Source organism: Balaenoptera physalus (assembly GCF_965194825.1).
Source record: "Balaenoptera physalus genome assembly, chromosome: 10".
In the NCBI taxonomy this organism is placed as follows: Eukaryota; Metazoa; Chordata; class Mammalia; order Artiodactyla; family Balaenopteridae; genus Balaenoptera; species Balaenoptera physalus.
In genome coordinates this window covers 104,135,094-104,162,760 of record NC_138889.1, presented here as the reverse complement: position 1 = coordinate 104,162,760, position 27,667 = coordinate 104,135,094, and the positions used below count along the sequence as shown (strand labels likewise).

Sequence of the window (27,667 nt, the reverse complement as noted above, 5' to 3'; positions counted from 1 at the left end):
GGCACAGAGCCACTGCCCACTTCTGAGGTGAAGTCCACTGGCCCAGCTTGGGCCTCTCACCCCAGACTACCTTGTTTGGGAACCAAGATCCAAGTGACCAGCCTCAGGTGAGGCTGGGGCCACCTGGGCTCCAGTCACCAGGGTCTCCACCCCAACTTTAGAAGGAATGTGTAGGGGCAAGTGGTCGTGGCAGGGACTGCATGCCCAGGCTCTCAGTCCGTTGCCAGCAGTGGCAGGGGCCAGGCCACAGAGCAGGACCACGAAAGTGATGTAGACCCCCCCCTTAACATTCCCTGGAACGCTGTAACATAGGTCTGTCTCATGGTCCCATTCTACAGACGCAAAAACTGAGGTTAAAAGGGAGTGGGGCTGGTAAGAGGAGAAGGAAGGAATTCCAGGGGAAAACTGGATCTGGGTCGGGAAGCCAGATTCTCAGCGGGCCTGGGTGGAGCTTGCAGGGCTGCCTGGATCCCGCCAAGGGGCAGGGCTTGAGGGACCCACTTCCACTGTGAGAAGAGCAAGGGAGGCAGCTCAGCCCCCCTTCCACCTCCAGGCAGGACCAGGGGTGTGGCTAGTGAAGCCCCAGATCTGAGTGTGAGAGTGAGGGCAGCTGGAAGGGCACTCATGGTGGCTGGGCGCTGACTTGGGTTCGAACTCCGGGCTCATCTCTTAGTCACAGGCAACTTGAGGCAGTAATCTTTCTGTGCCCCCAACCAAGTTGGAGCACGGTAGTGCCTGCCTCATCAGGATGTTGTAGGGAGTAGAGGAGGACAAAGCATACAGTACAAGGACCATGGTAGTTACTAATGTTAGTGTGATTTGCATGCTCCTCGCCTAGGGCAGTTGAGTCCTCACTGGCTTGCAGGAGGAAGTCTCAAAATTTCCTGGGATGTGGGCCCATTTTGGTGGAAAGAGTGGGCTTTCAAGTCAGAGAGAGTCCATACTGCTGTGCAATCTTGGACGTATGACTTAACCTCTCTGAGCCAGTCTCCTCAGCTAGAGACGGGTGATAATTGCCTCCCAGCTGTTGTCAGGATTCAGTAAGAAGAGGTGATGTAAGAGTCTTCCGCCGCGGTTGGTGCACACTATACACATTCTTATCATCTGTATTAGTTAGTATTTCAGAGCCTGGGGTCACCTCTCCAGGATGAAGGGGGAGGGCACAGAGAAGTCTCCTGCAGGGGAAGGATGGAAAGCAAACCGGTACCAGCAGTTTTGTCATAAATATGGTACCCTGAGTCCCATCCTGGCTCTTACCCAATCACCTCAGGAGCTTTTTTTTTTTTTTTAATTTTTATTAGAGTATAGTTGATTTACAATGTTGTGTTAGTTTCAGGTGTACAGCAAAGTGAATCAGTTGTACGTATACATATCTCCACTCTTTTTTTAGCTTCTTTTCCCATATAGGTCATTACAGAGTACTGAGTAGAGTTCCCTGTGCTAAACGGTAGGTCCTTATTAGTTATCTATTAACCACCAGGTGGCTGGGGGATGGGCAAGATTCTAAAACCTAACCAGGTGTCCCCAACGAGCAACCACAGCTGGAAACACTTGGCTGGGAGACCCTCCCCCCAATTACTTCCTATTTTTTCAACATCCTCCTGGGAATGGGACACCATGCCACCCCCCACATGTCTGTCGGTTGCTGGGTCGGCTCAAGTGCCACCCCCGGGGGATGAGGACTGAATGCAGGTGTAGCCTCCCTTCCAGTGGTCCTCAGCCTTGGTTTGCAGTACTGTCATCTGAGGCTCCTATTACACAATTCTGCCGCCCAGGTCCACCCCAGCCCCATCAAATGAGGCTCCCCAGGGATGGGGCCTGGGAATCTGTACTTTTAGTGTCCCTGCCTTACACAAACAGACGTTGCTTCTGAAAACTCGCCTCTCTCATTTTGTAAATCACATCACCCTCAGAACCCCAGAGAGTCACTTTCCAAAGAAATATCGTGGTAAACTCTTTTGAGATGAGAGCAATCTCCCTCATCTGTTTTGTAGCCCAGGTTTTTGTGTTGGTGTATTTCACAGGGGACCCCGCAGGGCTGTTGGAAGAGTGGAAAGATGGAGGAGGGGGCTGGTGGGGGGTCCCAGGGTGCACCAGGGGAGGCGAAGCAGACCCGGGGCTCCGAGGAGAGGCTGGGAAGTGGGATGCACACTGCTCTGGGGTTCAGGGGCTGTCCCGGCTCTGCCCCTCCCTCCCTATGTGACCCTGGTCAAGGCACCTGCCCTCCACCTCAGCATCCTCGCCCAGATCTGAATGTGGGATGTGCCACCACCAGCCCCGCGTGGTGACCAGGGGGAGGAGGCGGCTGGACTGGCCTTGGGCACAGTGAGGCCTCCCAACCCTGCTGGGCTGCAGAGGGGGCTTCAGGGAAGCAGAATCCTCCCCAGCGCTGCCTGCCTCTCTCCCCGTCCCCAGCTCTCCCCAGGCTCTGAGGAGGACGAGGTCCACGAGGGCTGCAGCCGAGAGAACCTGGGCCGGATCCAGTTCAGTGTCGGCTACAACTTCCAGGAGTCCACGCTCACCGTGAAGATCATGAAGGCCCAGGAGCTGCCCGCCAAGGACTTCAGCGGCACCAGCGACCCCTTCGTCAAGATCTACCTGCTGCCAGACAAGAAGCACAAGCTGGAGACCAAGGTGAAGCGGAAGAACCTGAACCCCCACTGGAACGAGACCTTCCTCTTTGAAGGTGAGGCTGTGCTGCCCCTGCCCCCAGAGTCCCCCTCTTCCCCTCCTCCCCCCCGCCCAACCCTCCCCCCTCCACGTGACCACATGCACAAATGCACACGTACAGACGCGTGCACACGCACGTACCAACACACACAGGCGAGTAACTCGGCCCAGTTAACCTGCTGCGTGCCGTGTCCAGCTGGGATGAGGTTACAGAGCTGAGTGGAGCCAGCATCACAGCCAGAGGCCGAAGAGGAAAGCTGGGCCACTGCCCGGACACAGGACCCATCCTCAGGCGTGCAGGAAGGAAGGGAGGTAGCCACAGGATCCAGAGGTGGGGCACCTGCAGTGACCATAGTGTAGTGGGTAAGAGCCCATGGCCCCTTACCATGGCCCAGGCTGCCTGAGTTTGAATCTCAGCTCTGCCACTTACTAGCTGTGTGACCAGGGGCAAGTTCCTGAACCTCTCTGTGCCATGGTTTCCCCATCTAAACTAAAGATACTAGTGAGAGTTAAACAACTCAGTGAATTGTGAAAGCACTTACAGCACCCAGAAAACACTTTATACCAGTTTGTTAAACACACGCCATCGGCTCCCCTTCTCTGACCCCTCCCCCTACTCGGGACAGGCCCCTCCAGATGCACAGGAACAAGAGATCTGAACCATGCCCCAGGGTCCTAGAGGCAAATATCCTTCCGCTCTCCCGCAGGCCCATCTTTATCTCTTGTCTCTGAGGACTCAAGGTAACCAGGAAACTGGGTGTGTGATCAGGGAGTGATTTCTGTCCCAGGCCCTTTGGGTGCCTGGACCCCACTTAGAGAAACCATTACCCTTTCCTGACAGCCATGTTCAACCAGTGAGAATAAATCCCTACAACACCAACTGCCTGGTGCCCTGGCTCTTCAGAACCTACAGTGTGTGCCCCAGGGAATCAGGAATCTTCCCCATCTGGTGTACCAGCCACTTGATACCCCACCGCTTCAGCTGGCACGGTGACAGCCAGCTCACCCACTAAATAAATCATTGAGGGTGAGCTAGTGAGTGCTTGTTCGTTTCTTCCCTCCTCAGTTCTGCATGGGAACAGGTTTAGAGATGGCACAACTAGTGAGAGGCTTGGCTGGCTGTCTGCAGGTGTATGTAGCCAGCTGGTGGGGTGAAATTTATGGGCAGAGCCCCAATCCACTGATCCCTTCTGCAAACATTTACCCAACATCAAGTATGGGCTGGGCACTGTCCTGGGTACTTGGGGTACAGAAAAGAATGAGGAACCATTGTGACCCTCAAGGCATTCCTTGGAGGACACAGATGTGTAGATAATTAAGCCATACATTGCATGACAGATGCTGCAAGAACCCAATATAAACTCCCCTTGGTGGCGCTGAAAAACATTTCCCAGAAGAGAAGCCATTCACGATGGGTTCTGATGGATGAATAGGAGTTTGCCAGATGGGAGACTGCCTCCTCTGGTGTTGAAGAGAGCTGACTCAGGCTCAGGGACCTCTTGGAGCCTTCAGCCTTTCCAGAACACTTGTCCTCATGCATTTTACCTGAATGGATGCCAAAGGTCACCTGGGGAATTCCCTGGCAGTCCAGTGGTTACGACTCCATGCTTTTACTGCCAAGGACCCGGGTTCAATCCCTGGTCAGGGAACTAAGATCCCACAAGCCACACAGCGTGGCAAAAAAAAAAAAAAAAAAAAAAAGTCACCTGGACAGATCCCTGGGTACTCCGAGGTGAGCAAGACACGGCCCATAACCCCCCTCAATATGAGGAAGAGGCCCTGAAGGAATTCAGAGTCTGAGGGCTGAAGGAACATAGGATTTCCTCTTCCAGTGCACCTGCTCTGGTGAGAGGTAACTCTGTGCTTCTAGCGTCTTTTGCTAAAGGTGCGAGAATCCTCCAGAACCCTTCCTCTCCCTTCATCTTCTCCACCAGTTGAGCTAAGGTAGTAAGTATCCTCTCTTCTTCCTGCTCACACCCTCGTTCAGGATCTCAGCGCCTCAGGCCTCCAGGCTGGCCTGCACCCCCTGCCCCCCGAGGCCAGCCCCTCCTCTGACTAAGCCTCCCAAGGCCGTGACTCCAGCTTCAGACCTCCCCCGGCTCCCTAGTATCTACCATCCCATCCAACCTCCTTCCCCTGGCTCTCCGCTCTGGCCTCATCTCCTGCTCCAGCCCAGCACACTCCATGCCCTTTTGTGGGCATTTATTCATTTGTTCAATTATTGATTCACTTAACAAATATTTAATCGAGTGCCTACTATGTGCCAGGAACAGTGTTAGATGCTGGGATCCGGTGGTTGAGGACAGAGATGCCTTCCTGGAAATTCTGGCCTAGTGGGAGAGTCAGACTCAAGGAAACATAAATCTCTAGTACAGCCTGTGATAAGAGCTGCGAAAGGAAAGTGCTAGTGTATAAAACAGGGGATCTGACCCCATCTGGGACGTCAGGAAAGAAAGCTGAGACCTGACAGAAGAGGATAGGCCAGGACAGGGCAAGGTGGGGCCGGGGCAGGAAAAGCCAGGGTGGCTGGAGCTCAGTCACTGAGTGAAGAGCGGTCACAAGATGAGCAGGGAGAGGACAGCGGGCCAAGTTGTGGAAGGACTTGAAGCCAAGGCAAGGTGCACGGCTTTTATTCTAAGTGCCCTGGGAGCCACTGAAAGGCTTTCAGCAGGAGAGTATCATAATGTGATTTCTATTTTTAAAAGATCACTCTGGCTGCCGTGTTGAAAGGGGGCTGTAGGAGAAAGTACACAAGCGGGGAGGGCTGTTTGGAAACTCCTGCAACTATCTAGGCAAGAGGTGCCGGCGGCTTGGATGGGGAGGTGGCGGTGGAGACAGGGACAGCTGCCGGTCTGATGAGGAAGGACAGAAGGACTGACTGATGCATCGGCAGGAGGAGGAAGGGGAAGCGCGGAGTCCTAGGACAGGCGTCTACTGCTTTTTCTTTGCCTTTTCCATCTCCCTCTGCCCTGAGTCCTCCTGGGGCTTGCTTTCTGCCAGCTGTGGCCATCTCAGGCAGGGCCACTTGCCCAGACTTGTCTCAGGATGATTGGCAGTGGCAGGGCTGCCCAGAGAGCAAGGGGGCCACTGCCCAGTCACCGAGACGGACACGTGATGAATCAGTGAATGAATGGTCCCAGTCTGCTCTTTATTAGCTGTGGGACTTTGGGCAGGTCAGTTAAGCCATCGGAGCCTCGGTCTCCTCATCCGTAAAATGGACAAGATACCATCCACCTCGCAGAATTGTCAAGGGAGACAGATGAGACCATGACAGTCCTTGCTAACATTTCAGGAAGGCCTGAACGTGGGTGTTGCCGGCTGCACCCAGGTGGGGTGGCAGCAGGAAGACACAGGGCCAGCCCTCCCCTTCCTCCCGGGGCCGTCCTGCCGAGGAGCGTTGCCCTGCCCCGGCCCCATGTGGCCACTCTGTCCTGCTCTTCCCCTGTGCTGTCTGTCTCCCAGGTTTCCCCTACGAGAAGGTGGTGCAGAGGGTCCTCTACCTCCAGGTCCTGGACTACGACCGCTTCAGCCGCAATGACCCCATCGGGGAGGTGTCCATCCCCCTCAACAAGGTGGACCTGACCCAGATGCAGACCTTCTGGAAGGATCTGAAGCCATGCAGCGATGGGAGTGTAAGGCCCCACCTGCAGGTCCTGGCTGGGAGGCTGGCAGATCCCGGCCCGGTCCTAGTCCCTTCACAAGCTCAGGGAATTGGGAGGGTTATGGGTGGGGCAGGGCAGGTGGGCGGCCTGACGGAGCAGAGTTCCCACCCGCAATCTCAGGGGGGGCTGGGCTGTGATAAAGAACCTGGGGAGCAGGGCCCAGACCTGCCGGATGAGGAGAGACCAGGTGTGCATCGGTGACAGGCAGAGGGGGCGGGTAAGCACCCAGGTCCAAGTGGAGGGGTCCTGGGGTGGGGGTGGGGCCCTCCCCTTGTCCCCACAGCCCTCTTGTCCTCCCTCCCAGGGGAGCCGAGGGGAGTTGCTCCTGTCTCTCTGCTACAACCCCTCTGCCAACTCCATCATCGTGAACATCATCAAAGCCCGGAACCTCAAAGCCATGGACATCGGGGGCACGTCAGGTGCTGGCGCTTCTCGCAGCAGAGGGCACACGGGCCAGGGAGGTTCTGGCTCACGGGAGCCTCGCTGCATGTGGACATCAGGGTCCTGGCTGTGGCCCTCACCCTTGTCCCCCGTGCCCCACCTCCAGTCCCAGCTCCTTTACCCTAGAGCCCTGGCGCTGTCTCTGGAGCGCCCTCAGGGTCAGCATCATCTTGGATTCTGTCCTTCCCAGAATCAGGAAGAAAGCGCACACGATGGTGGGGAGAGCTGGGTGCTAGTCCCAGCTCCGACACTACTTGCCCGTGACCTCGGGTTAGACCTGGCCTCTCAGTCTTCTCATTCGTGTTCACAGCAGGGCGCTAGGTGATGGCTAAGGGCCCTCACGGCTTCTCCATCTGCTGATCCCCCAGATCCCCCTCCTCCTTCCTTAGGGCTTTCCTCACCCTCTGGGGAAAGCGCCCAGCCCCTCCTGCCCCAGCTTCCCCCCGCTGCTCCTCTGACCCTTCCCCCACCTGTCCCCCAGACCCCTACGTGAAGGTGTGGCTAATGTACAAGGACAAGCGGGTGGAGAAGAAGAAGACGGTGACAATGAAGAGGAACCTGAACCCCATCTTCAACGAGTCCTTTGCCTTCGACATCCCTACGGAGAAGCTGAGGGAGACGACCATCATCATCACCGTCATGGACAAGGACAAGCTCAGCCGCAACGACGTCATTGGCAAGGTAGGGGGGCACCCAGCAAGGGTCTGTCCTCAAAAGAAGCAGCCGGGGTAGTGGGTGAGCACAGGGCTGGAGAGCAGGAGAGAGAGGGTCAGTCCCTTCCCCTGTCAGGGCCTCCGTTTCATCTCAAAATGAGAGGATTGGACGAGATTCTCCCTAAGTGTCCTACTGTGGGTCCATCAGTTCAGGACAGACCACTGGGAGAGCAGGGAAAGAAGGAGGTTGTAGGAAAAAGTGCCCTGGATCCCCAAAAGAGGGTTTTCTGGACAGGACCCTCTGACAGGGTAAGGACATCGGAGCAATGTCACCCAGCGTCCCGTCTGTAGAGGGTGAGCTGCGTGAGGCAAGTATTGAGAGCTGTAGTCAGGCTCCAAAGACTTGGCTTTGGTTCCCACCTCATCTGCTGTTCAACAGCTGTATGACCTTGGGCAAGTCACTTGCCTCTGTGAGCTTCAGCGTTCTTATTTGTAAATGGAGCTGCTAATACCAACCCTACAGCACCTCACAGGGTGGCGTAAGAATTACCTGAGATACATGGACATTCTCCTTGTAGAAAGTGACCTCTCCTCATCATATATTAACTCCAAATCCATGCCTGGCCTTGAGTTTTTGCAGGATACGGTTCTGTGACATAAACGCATCCACTTTTCTACTTTGAAATGTCTATTCCTGTGTTTGTTTATGGCTTAGTGTTGAGAGTGTGTGCTTGATAGTCATACTACCTGGATCCAGGTGCCAGTTCCACCTCTTAACAGTCATAACCTTTATGAGCCTCATTTCCTCCTCTTGAAATGAGCGTAAGACAATCCTAACCTCACGGTGTGCTGGGAGGATTAAATAACACAGGTGAGATGCTTAGCACAGAACTTGGAACATATATGTTAGCTACTATTATAATGAGAGTTATTCTTGAAAAGTTCTTAGTAGGGGCATGTGTGTCCATTTAGGCTTGGAAGTTTGACCAGGAACAGCGCAGGAAGCCGGTGATCAGGGCAGGCGGAGGGGAAGGGCAGATGCCAGGAGCAAGTAAGGGGAGAACGTGGATCACCCAGGACACAGCCTTGTATGAGGGAAATGAGAGGGGGTGACCTGGGCACCCACAGGGAAGGGGGCCGAGGTGGAGACACCTCTCAGACAGATAGGAATGGAGAACCTAGCTGCTGGGGGTGGAAGAGAAGCAGCTGGCCCCAAAGAGGAGAGCTGGCCCTGCCTGCCATCTAGCAAGGCCCAGGGAGTATGACTTGCCGACCTGTGGTCACAAGTGGGACAGGTCCCCAGGACAGCATCACCCACACCCCAGTGGGACTATGTGTTCTTAGCAGGACCTGCTGAGCCCTTCCTTGACGAGCTCAGGCCAAGTAACCATACCTACTTCTAAGCTCTTCTGAAGCTTAGCCTTTTGGAGTTGGGTGTTCTTTGGATACCACTTATAGCTCCCTTTGAAACAGTCCTACCTTCTGTTGGCTGAACCAAGGTGAAGGTGGATTTGTTCTCACTTTGGTCTGGGTAGCTTAGAGAGCCCTATGCTCTTAGCTAATCACCAGTCACAAGGCCGGTGTCAGCCCGGGGATCATGCACACAGCCCTCCGAGTCTGTGAGGCCCCTAACACAGAGGCAGGTAGGCTTGGGCCAATAGTACAGAGCCCAAAAGACCTAGATTTAAATCCCTCTGCACCACTCATAAATCCTGTGACTATGGGCCAGTCTCTTAACTCTCTGTACCTTAGTTTCTCCATCTGTAAAATGGGGATAATAACATACCTGCCTCACAGGTAAGGATTTGATGATCTATGTATATAAAGTCCCTAGCTCAGTGTCTGGTGTGTAGTAAGTGCCCAGGAGGTGGGAGTGATTGTCAGTAAGGAGAGATAGGCCATGCCCAACAGGTGGGAGAAGGAAGGGTGTGGGAGAGAACTTCCCCCATCCCCATCAATCCCAAACCACAAAAGAGTCTGGGAGTCTAATTCGGAAGGGCCAGACATGCCCAGGCTCCTGAGGGGAGGCACAACAAGGAAAAGAGGGGGGCCTCTGTGGGGTAGGTTGTCACTGCAGGCAGAAGCCCCTTGGTCCCCATGATCACAGGCCATTGTGGAAATGGAGTGTCACCACCATTGACACTCCATTTCCATAATGACACAAGGGGCAGCGCCTCAGAGAGTGCCACTAATGCTGTCCTCTTCCTTTTCTCCCCAGATCTACCTGTCCTGGAAGAGTGGGCCCGGGGAGGTGAAACACTGGAAGGACATGATTGCCCGTCCCCGGCAGCCTGTGGCTCAGTGGCACCAGCTGAAGGCCTGAATGGGGCCAAGGGAGGCCCAGGGGGCCAAGGGCCTGGGTCCCCATCATACCCTCACCACTTTATGCACAATGCCTGGCCTGGCCCCCCTGCCATGGGTGAGGGAAGGATCCTGAGGGCTCGGCCAGGGAGGGGTCCCAGGAATCCAGCCCCATTTCTAGGGAGAACCAGCCTCATTCCCCACCGGTCCAGCTCTGGGGGAGGGGCTCTGGGAGCCATTTTCCTGCTTTGCCCCTTTCCTTCCTGACTTGCCGATACTAAAGAAGTGGGGGGCGGAGCACGAGAGCCAGACGGGCAAACGAGCAGATCCCTCCAGAGGCCCGCCAGGTGGGCACGGTCCCCCGTTTTCTTTAAGGCAGTGCCTGGAGAGGAGAAAGGCCGCCCCCTCCCCAGCCCCCAACGTGGGCCCAGGAGAGGGGAGGTCGAGGCGTTTGGCCCCGGCCCGACCAAGAGAGGCCTGTTCCAGGGCAGTTTCAGGTGCCGGCTGGGCCCTGAATGCCGAGGATAGTATATAGCCCGCTCCGGGGTCCTGGAGCCGCAGCCCTGTGTACTTGTGTTGTGTTCACCGTGTGTGTGTACGTGTGCGTGCGTGCGTGCGTGTGTGTGCGGGTGGGGGAACTCGCTCCCTGTTTCCCTGGGGCCCGCAGTGCTGAAGACGATGCAGAGAGGGCAGGGTTTCGTGAAGTGAGGTAGGGCTGGAGGCTGAGAAGTCAATGCACAGAGCCAGGGGGTGGGAGAGGAGAGGCAGGGATGGAGGAAGGGTGGGGTGGGGAAGAGGGGGCAGACAGGAGCTGGGCTGAGAGCTGGGCTGCCTCCTTCTCCCCGACCCCCGCCGCCCCAGAATTCTCCACTAGCTCCTTCCGCAGCGATTTCGTCTCTTGAACATCAGTTCATGCCTTTCAGGCACCCACTGTGTGTATCGCATTCCACCAGGACTCCCCTGCTCCCTTCTGTCTCAGGGGTCCCAAGCCCCCACTAGCTCTCTTCCCTAACACCCTCATCCAAAGGCACCCTCAGCCTTCCCAGATGTTGTATCCCAGCCACGCTGGCAACGTTTGCCACGCCTTCCAGCTTCCTTCCCTTTCCTCGTCTCTGTGCAGACCTCCCCACCCACGCACCTCCACCCCTCCATCCCCTGTGCTCATAGACCTTCCCTTTCATTCCGTCGTGGTCTCTGATCTTCCATCACTTGACCTTCTCCAGGGCTTTCCTTTCACCTTTCCCACAGCTCCTGGTCCCGCAGAGCAGCTCCTTCTGCCCCTCTCCGTTCAGGCAGAGGAAGCAGGGAGCATTCCAGGATTCTGTGAGTTTTGAGGTTGCCCCCACACAAAGAAGCTGTGGTTCCTCTGCCTCAGCTACTGCAGAGACGAGAACTGGCATCCCCTTGGAGGCAGCAGATTTCGGGATGATCCCTGCTTAAGCCCACTCACCCCCACGCCGGTCCCGGTATTGATGCAAGACAGCTGGTGACAGCCTCAAATCCAGGGGTCCGCAAGCCTGGGCCTGACATTCCTGGCACACACCGCGAGGTGGCGCCCTGACACTACAGTCTGTGGACGAGGTCTGGGAGCACAGTGCAACCCCAGATGGGTCTGACACCCCAGGAAGGAGACTCTGGAAAGGGTGCCCCACTTAGCACGGCAAAAGCATAGGCAGTCGGGAACCATTTTCCTTAAGTAGACTTCCCTTTGAGCTGAGCGTTTGCTCTGTGCAGTAGACGCTCACATTTTTGCCCGTATCAAAAGTTTCTTACCTAGAATCTCACGCCCCCGCCCCTACTCCCTAACCCCAAGGATCTAGAGGAATATCATACAAAGTAGGTGAGTCATTTTGTAGAGTGAAGAGTGCTAACGTAAAGCAGTCACCCACATTCCTTGTAAATCCCAATTTTTCCATATTGTAGCTTTGCTTAAAATGGGGGTCTGCCCCAGTGGCACGGTCCTTATCGGGCAGGCTGGGGAACCAGCCCCCAGCGGGGACTGGAGGGCAGCGACCCCGGAGACAGTGGAAGCGAAGAAAGGGTGTTGTTGGAAGCTTTGAGAAGCGGAGGGGATCGGCCATCCTCCATCCCTCGCTGGAATCCTGTGCCCCTCCACGCCGGAGGCCGGTGGGAGAGCGAGCCCAGTCCCAGGCCCTGGTGTCTGCTGCAGAGCACTCGGGGATTGAACCAACTTGCATTGAGTGGGCGGGGCAGCTGCATCCCCGTTTTCCGAGCCCGGTCCCCGAAGCTCTTAGCCAATCACATAAAGAGAGCGTCTCCAGGCCGTGCCCGTTCCAAATCTGACCCCACCCAAGCACGTCGATGAACCGGACCTGGGGTTCTCCAACCGCGACGGGCACCCTGAGCTCCGGGACGCGGGGGAGGGGTGGCAAGTGGTGGGCCAAAGGCAGGGTGGGCTAGCAAGGGAAGCAGCGGGTGGTATGGGGTGAGGGCGGGGGCGGTGTAAGGCTATAGAAGAACAAGGAAAGGGGGAACTTGAGGGTGGGGGGAGGGCCCTCATGCCCTGTCACCATCCTAGGACCTTGGACAAATCACCCACACTCCCGGGGCCTCAGTTTCCCCATCTGTAAAATGATGGTAATAATACTTCACCTACCTCATAGGGGAGGTTGTATGGCCGCTGTCACCTGACCTGGGGGTGGAGGCAGGAGGATTCTGAAGGTGCTACCCTTGAGTAAAGTATTATTACCGTAGCCCGAAGGCAAGGCCCGCCTTCCTCGCCCCCCACAGAGCCTCCAGGGATAGCTGAGGCCTGCCTGGGCCCATCTATCTCTTCTCCACTGTGTCCCCGGTCCCTTCATGAGCGGTCATCTGCCATCTTTGTGGGCGCCCTAGACTTAATCATTATCTTATTCAGGTATCCTTTCTTGTGACCATCTCCCCACATAACTGCTGTACAAATTCCACCTGCTCCAGGACCCCGTACCTGCCCACCGGCGCCAGACGCCAGGGAAGGGACAAGGAAAACAGCCACAAAAAAAACCAAGGGAAGCCCCCTGAATCCCCAGCCCCTCTGGGGTCCCAGGGGTGGGGATTGGTGGTCGCTGTTTGTATTGTGTTTGAGTCCTTGAGTGCAAGCGTTTTATAAAAACAACAACAACAACAAAAACCCACTATCACAAAAAAATTTGCAGCGAAGAGAAATGAAGGAAAACTGAAGAAAAAAAAGGAAAAAAAGAATCATACAAAATTTTTCCACCACACGCACCCTCTAAGCCAGCAAGATGTCCTCTTTGCAAAATCATATTTTTGTGGGAATGGGCCCTGCTTTTTGTGGCAAGGCCTGTTCTGATTAATAAAGGATCGTGAAAAAGTAGGGCCTTGGCTGTTTCCTCCGTGGGCCCTAGCTCTCCCTCTCCTCCCAGGGGAAGAAGCAGTGGGGTGAGGGGATGGGGAGCCTGGGGCTGCATCTCCCCTCACCTGTCACCTTTGGGATTTGGCTTCACGGGTGATGAGGCCCTTCCAGCCCATCCTCAGGTTGAGCATATGAGCCCACCAGCTACCCAGAAAGCAGAGGAGCAGCCATACCCCCTGGATCAGGCCTAAAGCAAGGCTTATTGGGAGTGGAGTCTCCTCGGGGCCTGAGGGGTGCCCCTCTAGCTCACCCAGCCCGACATCCCCTTCCTCAGTTCCCAGGGGAACCACCCTCCAAGGCAGGTCAGACAAACCAAAGGGAGACCCTCCACCTTCCCCACCACCACCTGAACTCTGGCTGGGCCACTGTGGTTTCAGGCCAGCACGTCCTCCTCCTTCTGTTCCCTGCAAAGCTCTGGGTCTGTTGGCTGGACCTGCAGCTTCTCTCCATCCTTTTCTGGTTTCATCCTTTAGGATTGTTAAAAGTCTCTCCAACTCAAAAGCACCCAAGGCCAGTCCTAGCCTGAGGACCTGGGAAGCTGGGCCCCAGTGTCTTCCTTCTCCAGACACAGTGGCCCCGGGCAAGCTAGTTCCTTCCTCCTGGTGTCAGTTCCCTCCGTCCACAGAAGAGCAATAACCATCCCAGCTCTTTCCCCTTCCCTCCCACACACAGCCCAGGAGAAGCCGAGGCCTGGCAGCTCTCGGGGTGCTTCAGAAGGAAGGTGCTACATCTGTTACAGGCACACAAGAAATGAGTGCCCTCTGTTGTCGTGTGTCCCCTGCCCACTCCGAGTGAAGGGGCCACCGTGCCTCCTGCACTAAGTACCCCCACCTGAAGCTGCCCGTCCTCTCCCCTTCTGCCCCATGAATTTCCGACAGCCTGGTTTAAATGTCCCGTTAAAAGGTTCTGATCTCTGGCTCAGAGATTGGAGGGAGCCCTAGGGTCTGGGAGGTAGCCTCACGAGCACTCCTTGCCAGGACTTCTGTTCAGGCTCACTCTGGAAAAACTAGGCTTGAAAGCAGGACAGCTCGGCCTGGCAGAGGTGGCAGCCCCATGCCACGGGCTCCAGGCCTCCTCCTGGCCTTTTTTGCCTTCTCCTGCCTCCACTTCGGGGGGGTCTCTCTTCATCCATGCCTGCAGAGACTCCCCATCCCTCCCTGTGGCTGGGACCAGTGCCCTCTGGTGTTCTTTCTCCTGCAAGTCCCTCCTGGATTCCGCTGCTTTCTGGAAGGCCTTCTCAGGCCACGTCCTGCTCTCCTCTCCCTCCCCAACAAAGACAACCAGAAGGACAACGCTTGAACACGCCCCATATGCCCCAGCCCACGTCTCCCCAACCATCTGTGTCCCTTGAAGATGCCCCGCTCTCTGTGTCTGTGTCCTGTGTGTATGTGTGGTGTCACATTTAGATTGTGAGCCCCCCTGGGCAGGGACCTGTCTGAATACATGTTCTGGGCAGCGCACTCGGGTGTGCAAATAAATGTCCATCCTCAGAACTAGAGTGCCCAGGTGTCTTAAGGAAGCTCTGGGTCGATGGCTGAGCAAGCTGATGTGGTGGCATTGGATGCGACGGAGGTGCTTCTGGGCAGGGCCCCCAGGTCCCGAGCACCTTGCCCTCCTGCTTTCCGAAGCCCCTGAGCGTGGATGGGAAGAGGGGGATGGCGGTAACGAAGCCAGGAAAGGATCCAATCTCTGCTGCTCCGCCGGCCAGCAGGTCTGGCTGTTGGGAGGCCCCGGGAGGAAGACAGGCTACGATTCCCACTTATTCCACACCCAGACCTGACCACCAGCCATGGACAGAGAGGCTCTCCCGTGGCGCGGATTGAGCATTGGGTTAGGAGGCCTAACACCCATTTATGGGCAAGTCACTTTCCTCCCCAGGCCTGTCCGTTGCCCCATCGCTGCCTCTGCTCTGGCCTCACCACAGTCCCCACAGCCTGCCTTCCTGGTCTGATCTGCCAACTCCCTTGGCCTCTGCCCTGCTCCCCCATGGCCCACCCACCCCTGACTGTCCCCCCAACAACATGCGGAACTGTCGATGTGGCCACTGTTACAAGTGCCCCTACAAAAGTCATCTCCCTTTCTCCCTGCTCCCCCAAGGCCAAGTGAGAAGTCCCCAACAGGCAGATGGGGGTGGGGAGCAGGCGGGCTAAGACTCCTAATACAGTGCTCTCTTCATCACCAAGGAGAGCTGTGACGCCCAGCTTCCCTGGCAACAGCTCCTTTATTATCCTAGTCTCCCCCATTTCTACATGGAGACAGAGACCCTCAGTAGCGCTCTCGAACCAGGCATCAGCACCCACTTTAACCCAACTCTCTAACTTCCCGAGAAAGCGGCTCCTGATAGTGAAGGGCAAGCAAGCAGCAGAGCTGGTTCCCAGGCCCGTAACAGATTTCTCTCCTCTTTCCCTGCGGAGAAACTCGGCCTCAGCAGCCCTGCTTGGCTGGCGAGCGGCTGTGGATAAGGGTGCCGTCCTTGACAATGCAAAACGGCACAGCCCTGTGTGCCTCGGGATGGCCCAGGGGGACTTATCACAGGGCCTTTGCCTGGATCTAGAGTCCTCTGGCGAGTGCAACGGGGGAAGAGGCACAGGGAAACAGACCAGGGAGAGGAAGGGAATCTGGGCTGGCAGTTATTCCAGGATAACTGCGGCTCCCCTGCACCCCGCTCCCCTACCTCTAAGATTTGCATAAAGGGAATGTGGACAAACACCAGGTTGCATGGAGTGCTGAGCTGCAGCATCAGCTCTAAATAAACCCAGCTCCCTGTGTGCAGATGGACAAACTGAGGCCTGGGGGGCAGGGAGGGGCATGACTTGCTTAAGATCTCCCGGTCAATAGTAGAACTAGGACTGAAATCCATGCTTTCTTTTTTCTTTTTTTTAATTAATTTTTATTTATTTATTTTTGGCTGTGTTGGGTCTTCGTTTCTGCGCACGGACTTCCTCTAGTTGCGGCAAGCAAGGGCTTCTCATTGCGGTGGCTTCTCTTGTTGCGGAGCACGGGATCTAGGTGCGCGGGCTTCAGTAGTTGTGGCACGCAGGCTCAGTAGTTGTGGCTCTTGTGGCGCACGGGCTTAGTTGCTCCGCGGCATGTGGGATCTTCCCGGACCAGGAATCGAAGCCGTGTCCCCTGCACTGGCAGGAAGATTCCTACCCACTGTGCCACCAGGGAAGTCCCAGGACTGAAATCCATGCCTTCTGATTCTAGGCCCAGGGGAATATGCCATCGTAGGAATCACGGGGCAAGAGGACAGTCTGGATGGCTGACACTCCTACCCCACCTGAGTGACTGAGAACTCAAGTTCTTTCCTGCAAGTTCCAAGACCCCAGGAGGGACCACTGGCCCTGATGGAGCCTCAACAGGGGGAGCATGGGCACCTGAGGAGCCCTGGGAGGGATAAGGTCTGCAGCCAACCCCCACACTTCTCTTCCTCCTTGAGAAGGAGGCAGCCTCCAATCTTTCCCACCCTAAGAGCACTTTCTGTCCATTGGAGGCCTTCACTCTCCCAAGCTGACTCCTTCAGATCCATCCCCAGCCTCCTCCTAACCCCCAGGTCCAGCCCAGTGGCCAGCAGAGCTGCTGGGCCAGGCCTGACCTTTGGGCCTTGTATGACATCATCCCTGTTGCCATGGTGATGGTGGCCTGGCAGCATCTTCTCAAGGGAGATGGGCCTCTAGGCTTGAGGTTTTACAATTTTCTCTCTTTCTCTAAATATTTAAACATTTTTTTCCTGAACAATGAGGGGAGAAAGTAATGACTGAGTTAAAAAAAAAAAAAAAAAGACTACGAGGGAGAGACAGAGAGAGGAAAATGGAGCCAGGGAGATGGAAAGAGGGAAGAATAGAGTCACAGACAGGGAGGATGGGGGTCAGTGCCAGTGAAAGAATAGAGAAAGGTCAGCCAAGCTTGAGAATCAAAAACATATTAAGAGTCGGGAATTTGAGAATTAAGCTGGAGAAGACCAAGGAAGGGGGACTGGGGGTGAGGGCCGGTGGCCAGGTGGCAGAGAGTAAGATACAGCCAGATGAGAGAGCAGTCTTGAGCAGCCAAAGCCATTTGTGACTGAAGACAAGCTCTTGTTCCCCAGACAGGACACAACAGTTGGCCAGGGCCACTGTGACATAGAGCTGGAGCACATGGACAGAGGGCAGTGCCAGAGGGAGTCCACGGTCCCCACAGCAACGGGACCCAGTGCTCCCAGGGCTTATAAATAAACAGGCATGTGGGAAACGAACATTCTTTCTCCGAGAAATATAATTTATGTTTACAGCCAGTTTTTTTTTTTTTTCTTCCTAAAGAAAATGCTACCATGGGGGGGCCCTGCCCCCGACAGTGTCCCTGAGTGGCCCTGGCCCTGGGCCCTCCTCCCATTATTGCTTGGATGGGAAAGATCTGGCCCTGGGAATTGCAGAGCGAGGCCTCACTCCTCACCCCCGGAGGCTGTCCTGGTGACGGAGTGGAGGCACACAGTGCTCGTCCCATGCCCCACGCCATGCCAGCCACCCCGATGGTGCCCATTTAAGGGAATGGAGAGTACAGGCAGTGGCTACACTGGAGCAGCCGCCCAGAGTAGAGAGCCTCTCTCTCCAGTGCAGGAGGCCCTAGAGGCACAGTGGCTTCTTTTCAAACTTGACAGCTGGAAGGCTCAGGCTGTGGGGAAGGGAGGGAATGTTCTCTTTCCAGCAAGATTCCAGGCACAAGCTGGAAGAAGAGAACAGAATAAAAGGCAAGGGCAGAGACCTTGCCTTCTGAGTCCCCCCTTCCCCACACAAAACTTAGGGGACCTGGGGAAGGAGGTATGTACCAGGAGCCCTGGTGGAGGAACAAGGACAGCTATGGTGTTAGGGCCCCAATCCCGGTTTCCCACACCTGTCTGTCCTGGGCACCAGCCCCAACTCCAAGCCCCTGCCCCTGGGCCAGGCCTTCTTCTGGGGGCAGTTCTGCCTCAAGCAGGCATGTGGTCCACTCCAGAGGTAGCGGCTCCTACACCAGAAAGGGTGGACCTAGAAGATCCAGACTCCAGGAGGAGGGAGGTTGGTGGGTGCCCTGAGCTTCCAGACTCAGCCAAGGGGATGATTCCATGGTCAGTGGTGACCCTGGTTCCAGGAAGAAGCTGGTGCCTTTACTACTGTGTTGTCAGTGACTCTATCAGGGACCAGACGGAGCTATAAGAACTGGACGGAACCATGACTTCTTGGCCTGAAGACCGCCCAGAGACCAGCCAGTAGGCAGTCTTTTCATTACCCTGGAATGTCTGAAGATGGCCCCCAGGCCTGCCTGTCCCCGGCAGCTTGCCCAAAGAGACCCCTTCTCTGCCCCAAGTAGGGACCCACCGTTCCCACAAACCTTCCCAGAGGCCCTCCTCCCAGAGTGGCCGAGGCCCAACACCCAGGGCACAGGCTCAGGTGCCCAGTCCTGGAGCTGCTTCCACGGCGCAGAGGCTGTCCACGGGGGGCCCCAGAGCCCGGGAGCTCCCGCCCCCTATGAGCAGGTCTTCTTCCTCCTCATCGTCAAAGGCCCGCGCTGGGCGCCGCGGCGGCGGCCGGGGCGTGGGTTCGTCGCGCTCGGCCATGCGCTCGACAGCGCCCTCGCCCACAAGGAAGACCGTGTCGGCGACGCGGGGGGGCCCAGTGACCGGGTTGTGGTCGTAGGAGAAGACGCGCAGAGCGCGCAGCGGGTGCAGGTCGGGGAAGCCGCCCAGGCGGTTGCGGTCTAGGTCGAGGATGTGCAGGCGGCCCATGCGCAGCAATGCGGGCGGGAACTCCTCGAAACGGTTGCCGTAGAGCCAGAGGCCGCGCAGGCCCGTCATGCGCGGCAGCTCCGCGGGCAGCGCACGCAACCGGTTGTCGCCCATCTGCAGCGACTGCAGCGCCACCAAGCGCAGCAGCGGCCGCGGGAAACGCCGCAGGAAGTTGCCCTCGATCCAGAGGCAGCGCAGGCTCTGCAGCTGCGCGAAGTCGGCGGGCAGCGCCGGCAGCCGGTTGCTGCCCAGGTAGAGGCGCGTGAGACGCGGCAGGCGACACAGACCGTCGGGCAGGCGCTCGAGTTTGTTGAAGTCGAGCGCCAGGATGCGCAGCTCGCGCAGCTCCTCGATCTCCTCGGGCAGCTCGCGCAGCCCCGTGCCGCTCACGTACAGCTTCTGCAGGCGGCTCAGCGCGCACACGGCGCTGGGCAGCCGCCGCAGGCGCCTCCCGCTCAGCTCCAACTGCTGCTCGCCATTGCGCAGTTGCTCCTCCGCGTCCGATGGCAGCTCGTCCGGCGTGGACTCGGCTATGCCCATGGTCACGGGCCCCGGCCGGGGCCGCCGCCGCCGCCCGGCATCGCCCCGCCCTCGCGACCCCCCGGCCTCCTCGACGGGGCCAAGGCCGCTCCGGCTCCGGGGCCCCCCGCCCCGGCCTGCCCCTGCGCCGGGAGGGGGGCCGTGCCTGGCTGGGAGGAGGCGCCCTCCTGGGGCCCAGCCGCCGCGCGCCGCGCGCCACGCGCCGCGCTCCGCCGCCCGCCCTCCGGCCTCCCCTGCTCCCTCCGCCGGAGGCCGACTGGCTCAGGTTAGCACTGACTTGCAACTCGGAGACCCGTTGCCCTGGCAACCCCCGACGCGCGTGCGGCTGCCAATGAGGCGGAGGGAGGGCGGGGCGGGGCCAAGGTGCCACCAGAGCGGGGTACGGGCGCCGGGGCTCGCGCCCCGTGTTCCCACCCGACCAGCCCCGGAGCCAGCGCTCGCCGAGGGAACCCAAGATCCGCTGTCCGCAAACCTGGCACCGTGCCAGCACAGACCCGACGACAGACGCTGTCTACACTTCCAGCCACAGCGAGCCGTTTGGTGTGCGGTTGTGTGCGTCCAGAGCTGCAAGTCCAAGAAGAAGGAGCCAAGGACCGAGGAAACGCCGGCGCGCGACCCAGGACTCTGGACAAATGGCTCTCGAGGACGGACTGAGGGGCGCGGTCATTGCCGGCCGTTCGTGTCCAGCGGCGTGGGCCCAGTCTTCCCGCTGGGGTCACTTTAGGATAGTAACTCAGACCATTGTTCCTTTCTGGGCTTTTTCAGACTGGGTCACAGCTGAGGATCTGCGGGGACCCAAGCTTGGCTCCGCCCCCCTCCCCCGCCCAGTGCACCCGCAGTGCACAGCAGGTTCCTGGTTCGTGCACTCACACCCCCCTCTCCTGCCGAGTCCCTCCAGCTATGCTCAAGGTCGGTGTGTGGCTGCGGTGGACGGAGGACTGGCGCACACGAGCGCCTTTGAGCACCACCAGTGATGACCACGCTCGTTCTGGCTCACGCTCCCACCTACAGCTTTTTGCCCATGACTTCTCCCCTCCTGCACCAAGCCCTCCTGCCAGAGCTGCCAGCAGAAACACTCCCTCTGGTTTATTGCCAGCCTGCCATGGGCCCAGCACTAGGCTGAAAGCATTGCGCTGAGTTCTTGCCACAGTCTATGAGGTAGGTACCCTCCTTGCCCCAGTTTTAAAGATGGAGAAACTAGTCTGACTCTCCAACTTTTGCTCTTAACCAAGTACCACTCCAATAAATGGAAACAATGACTCCACCTCTGTCCATGAATTTTCTCACAGCAGAACCTCAGTCTAACTCTTACGACAAAGGCATTATTAATCCCATAGGAAAGATGAGGAAAGTGGCCCCAGAGGGATTAGGCAGGCAACTTGCTGAAGGTCACACAGCGAGTAGAGTGTACAGCCAGGAAGTCAAGTCTGCAGGCTCCAGGCCTCCTCCATCCTGCCTTCCCACCTTGGTGGGTGTGACCATGTAATTGGCTGCAGGGACAGACCTCTAGACGGCATCTTGCCCTCTGACCCACCCCCACTCCCATCTCCACTACAATCTGGGAAGGAGGCCAGCCCAAGGGCAGACAGCAGGGGCCAGTGCAAGGAGAGGATGAAAACTACAACCCCTGAAATGTAAGCTGGCTGGGGCAGGTAAGCTTGTCTCCTTCCCTGCTGGCACAGGGTCTGGCACATAGTAGTTCATTCCATGAAAATTATCAACATTTTAAAAGATGGAGGCGAACTTTACATAGAGTGAAATGCATAGATCATAAGAGTAGAGTCTGGTGAGTTTTGACGAATGTAAACACCCGTGTAATATTTCCATCACTCAGAGTTCCCTCACACCTGCCTCTTCCAGTCAATCCCAGAGGCAACCATGATCTTGACCTCTATCATCATGGATCAGTTTTGCCTGCTCCTGAATTTCATATAAATGGAATTATTCAGTGTGTACCTTTTTTTGCTCCTGGCATCTTTTTCTCAGATACTCGATATCTATGTGTTGGACAAAGAAACGAAAGAGCAGAGCAATAGTAGTTGTAATCAGGCAAGGGGTGTCATGGGGTGAACATAGAGATGGGTACTGCTCTGAGCCAGGAGCTAGCCTTGGACCCCTGTCCTGGAACGAAGACTGATAAGATGCAAGCTGAGGTAGAAGACCCGGGCAGAGAATAAGTGGGACCCAGACACCAGATCTGGGATGTAGGAGAATTCTGAGCCCCAGCCAGAGGGACTTCAAGCTCCTTCCAGACCCCACCTAAGCCCCAGTCCAACTTTCTCCCTTCTACTCATTTGGGAGAACTGGGAAAAGGTGACACCTCAGACACCAGAAGGCTGAGGAAAACCCAGCCAGGCAGCCGGGATAAGAATGAGCACCTGCCCCACAACCCCCCACCTCCTCCTGCCCACCCTCCCCCAGCAGTTTCCCCAAGGGAACATTTGCTGTGGAGGAGGAAGCCCAGCCAGCCCCCCTCACCACATGCTCGGAGCTGGCGCTCCAGCACCAGGCAGCCCTCCTGGGCTCTGCCAGCATGGGCAGGAACTGCATGAGCCCCTGCAACGCCAGCACCAGGCTTGGCAGAGCTTCCTGGGTTCAAGGGTGCAGGGGACCAGCCCTCTTCTTTCTTCGAGTCTTTTTCTTGCTCTGGGTAGATGCTGTACCTTCGCCTCCCACCAGGCCCTTCTCAGTGAGTAAAGGTAGAATGTACTGCCGTTCCGGGCCCACGCAGGCTGACAGTGGGGCAATCGTGTTGATGAATCACACTGTCACTGCGGGCGCCCAGTCCTTGTCAAGGCGTCACTAATGAATTAGCTTCACCCCCAGCACGGGGCCTCTCAGCCTTTCCCCACTCCCCGGGAAGGCAGGAAACTGAAACCTGGGCGCAGGGAGGGGCTCTGACAGCTCCAGGAATGGGCCCAGATCCCGGCCAGCCCCTCTGCCCACGTGCGCTGGAAAAATGTCCAAGGAACAGGCCCCTCGGCCCCCCAAAACGGCCTCTCTGTTCCTAATCATGAGCTATAACTGTCCTGCCCACCTCCAAATCTGTATTTTTAAAATAAATTTTTGAAATACAGAAAAAGTACAAAGCCGTCTGTGATAAACACCCCTGTGCCCAGAATCCAGCGCTGACAATTGCTCACATTTTGTCATACTTGCTTTAAATCTATTTTCTTTTAAATAAAAGGAAGAAAACAGCACGTGTAATGTAGAAGTCTCCTTTGTCGCCCCTCCCGTGCCCCCACAAGCACTCCAGACCCCTGACCCACTGACCCTGCCAAGGCCCCTCTGGTTCCCCACCCCACCCATGCCCCCCTGCTGATCTTTGGAGCCACTGTGGCTGCTGAGACTTGAATAAGATCATGGAATGCTGGCCTCCTAGGTTCTTAGAAAGCAAGGATTTGCATGTATTAGAGCCAACAATGAAATGTCAGAGCTGGGAGGGTGCTTAGCTCCTCTGGGAGATCACAGGCTCTGTTAAATGTCTGTAAGAAGCCAGTGACCCTCATCCCAGAAAAGTGCATGGAGGCTGGAACTCGCTCAGTGATGCACACAATTCCCATGGTTCGTGATCTCCTGAGGGTCTAGTCCAGCTCCCTCATTTGGCCACAAAGGAAAGCGACAATATCCTTCGTGCCGTGGCCCACTCCCCTTACCTGCACCGGCCACAACCTGAGTCCTCAGCATCATTCAGGTATTCATTCAACAAACGTCAAGCCCCTACTTGTATGTCCAGGCACTGGGGATGGCTATGAATGTGAACGTCATAGACAAAAAACCCTGCCTTTGTGGAACTTGCATTCCTGTGAGTGGAGATAACCAAGAAAACGCATTTCGGTGTGTCAGGCAATGATCAGGCTATGGAGGAGATAAAGCAAGGAAGGGACGAGGAGGAATGAGGACCCCATTTAAAACAGAGTGGCCAGGGAGACCTCACCAACAGGATGGCATCTGAGCAAAGATGGGAAGAAGAGGGAACAAACCAAACAGACAGAGGTCTGGGGAAAACGCATTCCAGGCAGAGGGGATGGTGATACCAAGACCCCAGTGCAGGAGTGTGCCTGGGTGTCCTGGAGCCACAGAAAGCCCGGGGAGCAAGGGGAGCTTGGCAGCAGACAAGGCCGGAGAGGGAAAGGGAGGGGGCAGACCAAGGCCTGTGGCCTCTGTGAAGGCTTTGGCTTTGACTTTGGGTGAGAGATCACTGGGGGACTTTGAGCAGAGGAGTGACATGATTTGACACACATTTTAACAGGATCCCTTTGGCTGCAGCTGCAAGAAAGGTGTGTGCGTGTGCGTGTGTGTGTGCCTGTGTGTGTGTGTGTCTGTGTGTGTCTCGGGGTGGGGGGAGGAGTTTGTGCGGCTCCCACCCCTCCCGTCTTGGTTCTCTTCCACAAGGTGATGATGGTTATCATTTACTGAGCACCTACTGGTTATCTAATTTACCTTTCTCCACAGCTTTGCCAGGCAGGTACTAAATCCCCCTGCCCTACAGATGAGGAAACAGATTCAGAGAAGTTAAGTAGCTTGATCGAGGTCACACAGCTGGTCAGGGGCAAAGGCAGGATTCCAACCCAGTCCATCTTATTGAAAAGCCAGGCCTCTTCCTACTATGTCTCATTGCCTCTCAGCTACGGAAAATCAGAGAAACCACCTAGGATGCCGAAATGCTTGCCCCCATCCTGCAAATAGCACAAAGATTTCCAGGACTGCCCTACTTGGAGATCTTGATCCCAGGCCCTGGGGTTCAGTGTTTGCCCAACTGGGGGTGTCCTAGAACCCACAAGGCAAGCCTAGGAACCCCAAAACAGGCTGGGGAGGGCAGAGGAAAGAGGCCCCTAGGGGCTGTGATCTGGGCTCAGGGTTAGCAAATCCCTGTTAGCAAATCCCAGGCAGTCTCTGGCCCCCCATTGACCCAGAGCCCTTCATTAGACAGCCAAACTCACAAGGCTAGCCCAGACTCCCTAGAAACTGGAGCCTAGACATACCTTGGGGATCACTCTCCCCTGAAACCAGAGCTCTGAGAGTGACCTGCTTGGTCTGTTGAAAGCTGAGAGTGTCATTTTCCATTCAGTTCCCCCCGCCAACCCCCTACATCTCTCCCAAGGACACCGGAGCTGGAGCAACAAGGCCAAGGGAGTGAGGCTGACTCGATGGCCAGGGCCACGCCTCCACGCTGTGCATGGGAACCTGATCATCCTAATGGTTCTGGTAGGTTCCACGTTCCAGAACGGTTTCTGAGCATGATGGCTCCTTCCTTCTGGAAGAGGCCATGGTGGTCACGGCTGGCAGCTGCCCATATGTTAATACCTTCCTAGATCTGTGGCCAAGTGCAAGTCCAGTCTTGCTCCAAGACTACAGACACAGGTCCCAATCATGACCATCAAGGACTTGCCTGGCCTCGTCCCCCTCCCTGTGGCAGGAGCTGCTGAGGGTCACCAGCTTCTGTCCCCGCCCCCCAGTTCTTCCTGAGCTCTCAGGCTGACGGGGTGGGGCCCTGGAATGAGCACTGGGCCAATGGATGTGAGCAGAAGTGACGCATGCCACATCCCACAGAATCCTCCACTCTCTTTTATTTTCTGCAGTGTTGAAGGTGGAAAGGAACTGGATCCCCGAGTCATCACTTGGAGACGAGCTATCTGACCCACATTAGACTGTGAAGAAAATGAGAAATAAATTTTTAATATGTTTAACCATTTAGACTTAAGGGTTGTTTGTTACAGAATTGGCCTGGTCTAACACACTTTCGCTCAGTTTCTCAAATGCACCAGCTTCTTTCTACCCCAGGACCTTTGCACATGCTAGTCCCTCTTTTTCCCATTCTACTTGGCTAACATTGCTTATCCTTAAGATTTCAGCTGAAACCTTCCTCTCTCAGAGAATCCTTCCAGATCCCCCAGAGCACACGGGAGTCAAGCCCCTGTGTTACAGATTCTTGAATTCCCACATTTCTTCTTCAAAACACTTATTCCAATTATAATTAAATAAATAATTAACCATGAATTAGTTGAAGTCTGTTTCCTCTGTACCAAGATATAATCTCCATGAGAACAAGGAAAATAAAGGGAACAGTGAACAGGCTAGAGAAGAAACATAACCTGGCCTGAAAGAGTGAATCACTCCTAGTTTTATTTGAACTGTTACTAATCTGTAGTGTCTTGTAACTAGATTTGTACTTCACAAAGCTAACCTATCACTCTTTAACACTATGTGAATTACATCCTGCACTCCCTTGTAGCAAATCACCCCTTGTAGTATTTGCATGTCACGTAGAAGGTCGCAGGCGATAACCCAGAGACAGACGGACCCAATTACCAGTCTGCCTGACGCCAGATGTGACTGTTTTGAAATAATGCAGGAAGAAGAAGAATGCAAGACCTTCACTACTTTGATCCTTATCATATACCCCAGACTGCAAGCCCCACATATAATATCTTCTCCAATTCCCCGAGGTGGGGGGCACAGTTCTTGAGGCGCTAGCCTGCTGTGTCTTCCCTTCTGCCTGGCAGGAAAATAAAGCCATCTCTCTCTTCCTCCAAAATCTCTGTCTCCGTATTTCTGTTTGGCATCGGTGCACAGAGAAGCCAAGATTTTGGCAACAGTAGGGACCTTGTTCACTGATGTTCCGTGGTACTCAGCCCTGTGCTTGCTGCATTGTACCTACTCGAGGAATATGTGTTGAATGAATGAATGGGAAGTCTCTCTCCCACAGGTTCCCTGGGGCCATCTGTCCCACTTGAGCTACTCACCCTCTCAGAACCTCAATTCCCACATCTGGAAAAAGTCCCAAATAGTGATGGAGTGGGGCTGGGGCGGGGGCGGGGGGGAAGCGGGGTTGGGGGCTGGAGGGCGGCTAGGGTGAGGTGAGTAAGGCACTTGCCCCGGGCACAAAATTTAAGGGGGCACCAAAAAGCTCAGTAGTAATCAAGAGAAATAATAGTTGAATGCAATATAGGCAGGATTGCTACCAGTGCTGTGATCCATATTGGAGCCTGGAGCAAAAGGAAAAATCAGTAGTACGAATCCTGTCTTTATTCTAAATTTTGATATTTTGTTCATCATGAGTTTTTTGCATTAATTTTGATTTTTAAAATTATTGCATTAAGGACTTCCCTGGTGGTCCAGTGGTTAAGACTCCTTGTTTCCACTGCAGTGGGCACAGGTTCCATCCCTGGTCAGAGAACTAAGATCCCACAGGCTGTGCAGTGCAGCCAAAACAAAAAAAGTAAAAAAGAAAAAAAAAAAAAAAGATTGCATTGAACTACTATTTATCTGCATTCCTCAGTTTGGGGGCACTTCTTTAAATTTTGTGCCCAGGGAAATGCCTCACTCGCCTCATCCTAGTCCCAGCCCTGGAATGGTTTGCAATCACCCTCTCCTCGAAGGATTATCGTGTCAGTGAGATAACACGGGAGCTGGGTATTATCATTTTGAGATATTAACTGCTGCTCCTCTGGAGGCAGTTTCCTTATATCCCTTCCCCTCCATTCAGATGCTAAATTAGCTTCTCATATTCTGCTCTCCAAAGGAAACTCAGAACAAAGAGTCAATTCCTTGGCTTTGAGTTGCAAAAGAGGCTTTGAAACACAGAGCCCATTTTAAGAGAGAAATATTTTTTGTAAGTCAAAAAGCTTGGCTTTGAACTTGGAGAGCAGGGAACTGATGCTGTAATCCCTGGAGTGGGGAAGCGTGTGTCATCACAGAAGCCAAGATCCCACCCAAAAGGAGATAAAGGTTCAACAGGCAGGTGGGAGAGAAGGGGCAGAGCAGTACTCCTAAACCTGGATGCTGGCCCTCAAAGGGGTCCCTGGCTACCTGCTCTGGGCTGAGCCTGAGGGTGCCATGAAAAGGTCCCAAGTACATTTGGGGGCCACCAGGGCAGAGGGGACCTACACTTCCTTTACCAGGTATGTCCTGAGGATGCAACAGTCCTCCCACAATGCCCCCCCCCCACGGTATGGAGAAGTCTCAGTAGAAATGGAGGAGAACTGGCCCCCCCCCAGAATCCTCTATACACCCCTGTATCATGAGGGGGAGCATCCAGAAGTTTATGCACCTCCAGTGCGGACTTGGTGTGTCTGAGAGCAAGCTGACGGACCTGGAGGAGATGCGTGTGTGGTCCAGGTAAGGCAGCTGAAGGATTGATTGCGTGACCCTGGCAACCAGAGATCAGAGTGTCACAGTTGATTCTGGGCAGGTATGAAACCGCTTGGTGGAGTTTTGCGGGGCTCTGAGGAGCTCCGGTTCTTTATGTCTCAGTGCAGAAAGAATTCAGCGAGAGGCAAAG

General features: G+C 55.6%; 2 protein-coding genes across 11 annotated transcripts in view; one reads left to right on the top strand and one right to left on the bottom strand.

Moving 5' to 3' along the window:
* SYT7 (synaptotagmin 7) overlaps positions 1 to 13,064 on the top strand; it is a 62,492-nt gene extending 49,428 nt beyond the window's left edge. For all 10 annotated transcript variants that reach the window (XM_082477537.1, XM_082477541.1, XM_082477544.1 and 7 more), the window contains 5 exons: positions 2,416 to 2,686; positions 6,133 to 6,302; positions 6,637 to 6,751; positions 7,255 to 7,454; positions 9,645 to 13,064. In XM_082477537.1, the coding sequence (XP_082333663.1) occupies positions 2,416 to 2,686; positions 6,133 to 6,302; positions 6,637 to 6,751; positions 7,255 to 7,454; positions 9,645 to 9,749 (861 nt within the window). In that variant the 3' untranslated portion in view covers positions 9,750 to 13,064. The remainder of the gene's footprint in view (positions 1 to 2,415; positions 2,687 to 6,132; positions 6,303 to 6,636; positions 6,752 to 7,254; positions 7,455 to 9,644) is intronic.
* Positions 13,065 to 17,339: 4,275 nt separating this feature from the next.
* Positions 17,340 to 22,683, bottom strand: LRRC10B (leucine rich repeat containing 10B). The gene has a single exon (XM_082477560.1). It carries the CDS (start codon positions 19,381 to 19,383, stop codon positions 18,505 to 18,507), a length of 879 nt encoding a protein of 292 aa, XP_082333686.1. The 5' UTR covers positions 19,384 to 22,683; the 3' UTR covers positions 17,340 to 18,504.
* Between the last annotated feature and the right edge of the window lie 4,984 nt (positions 22,684 to 27,667).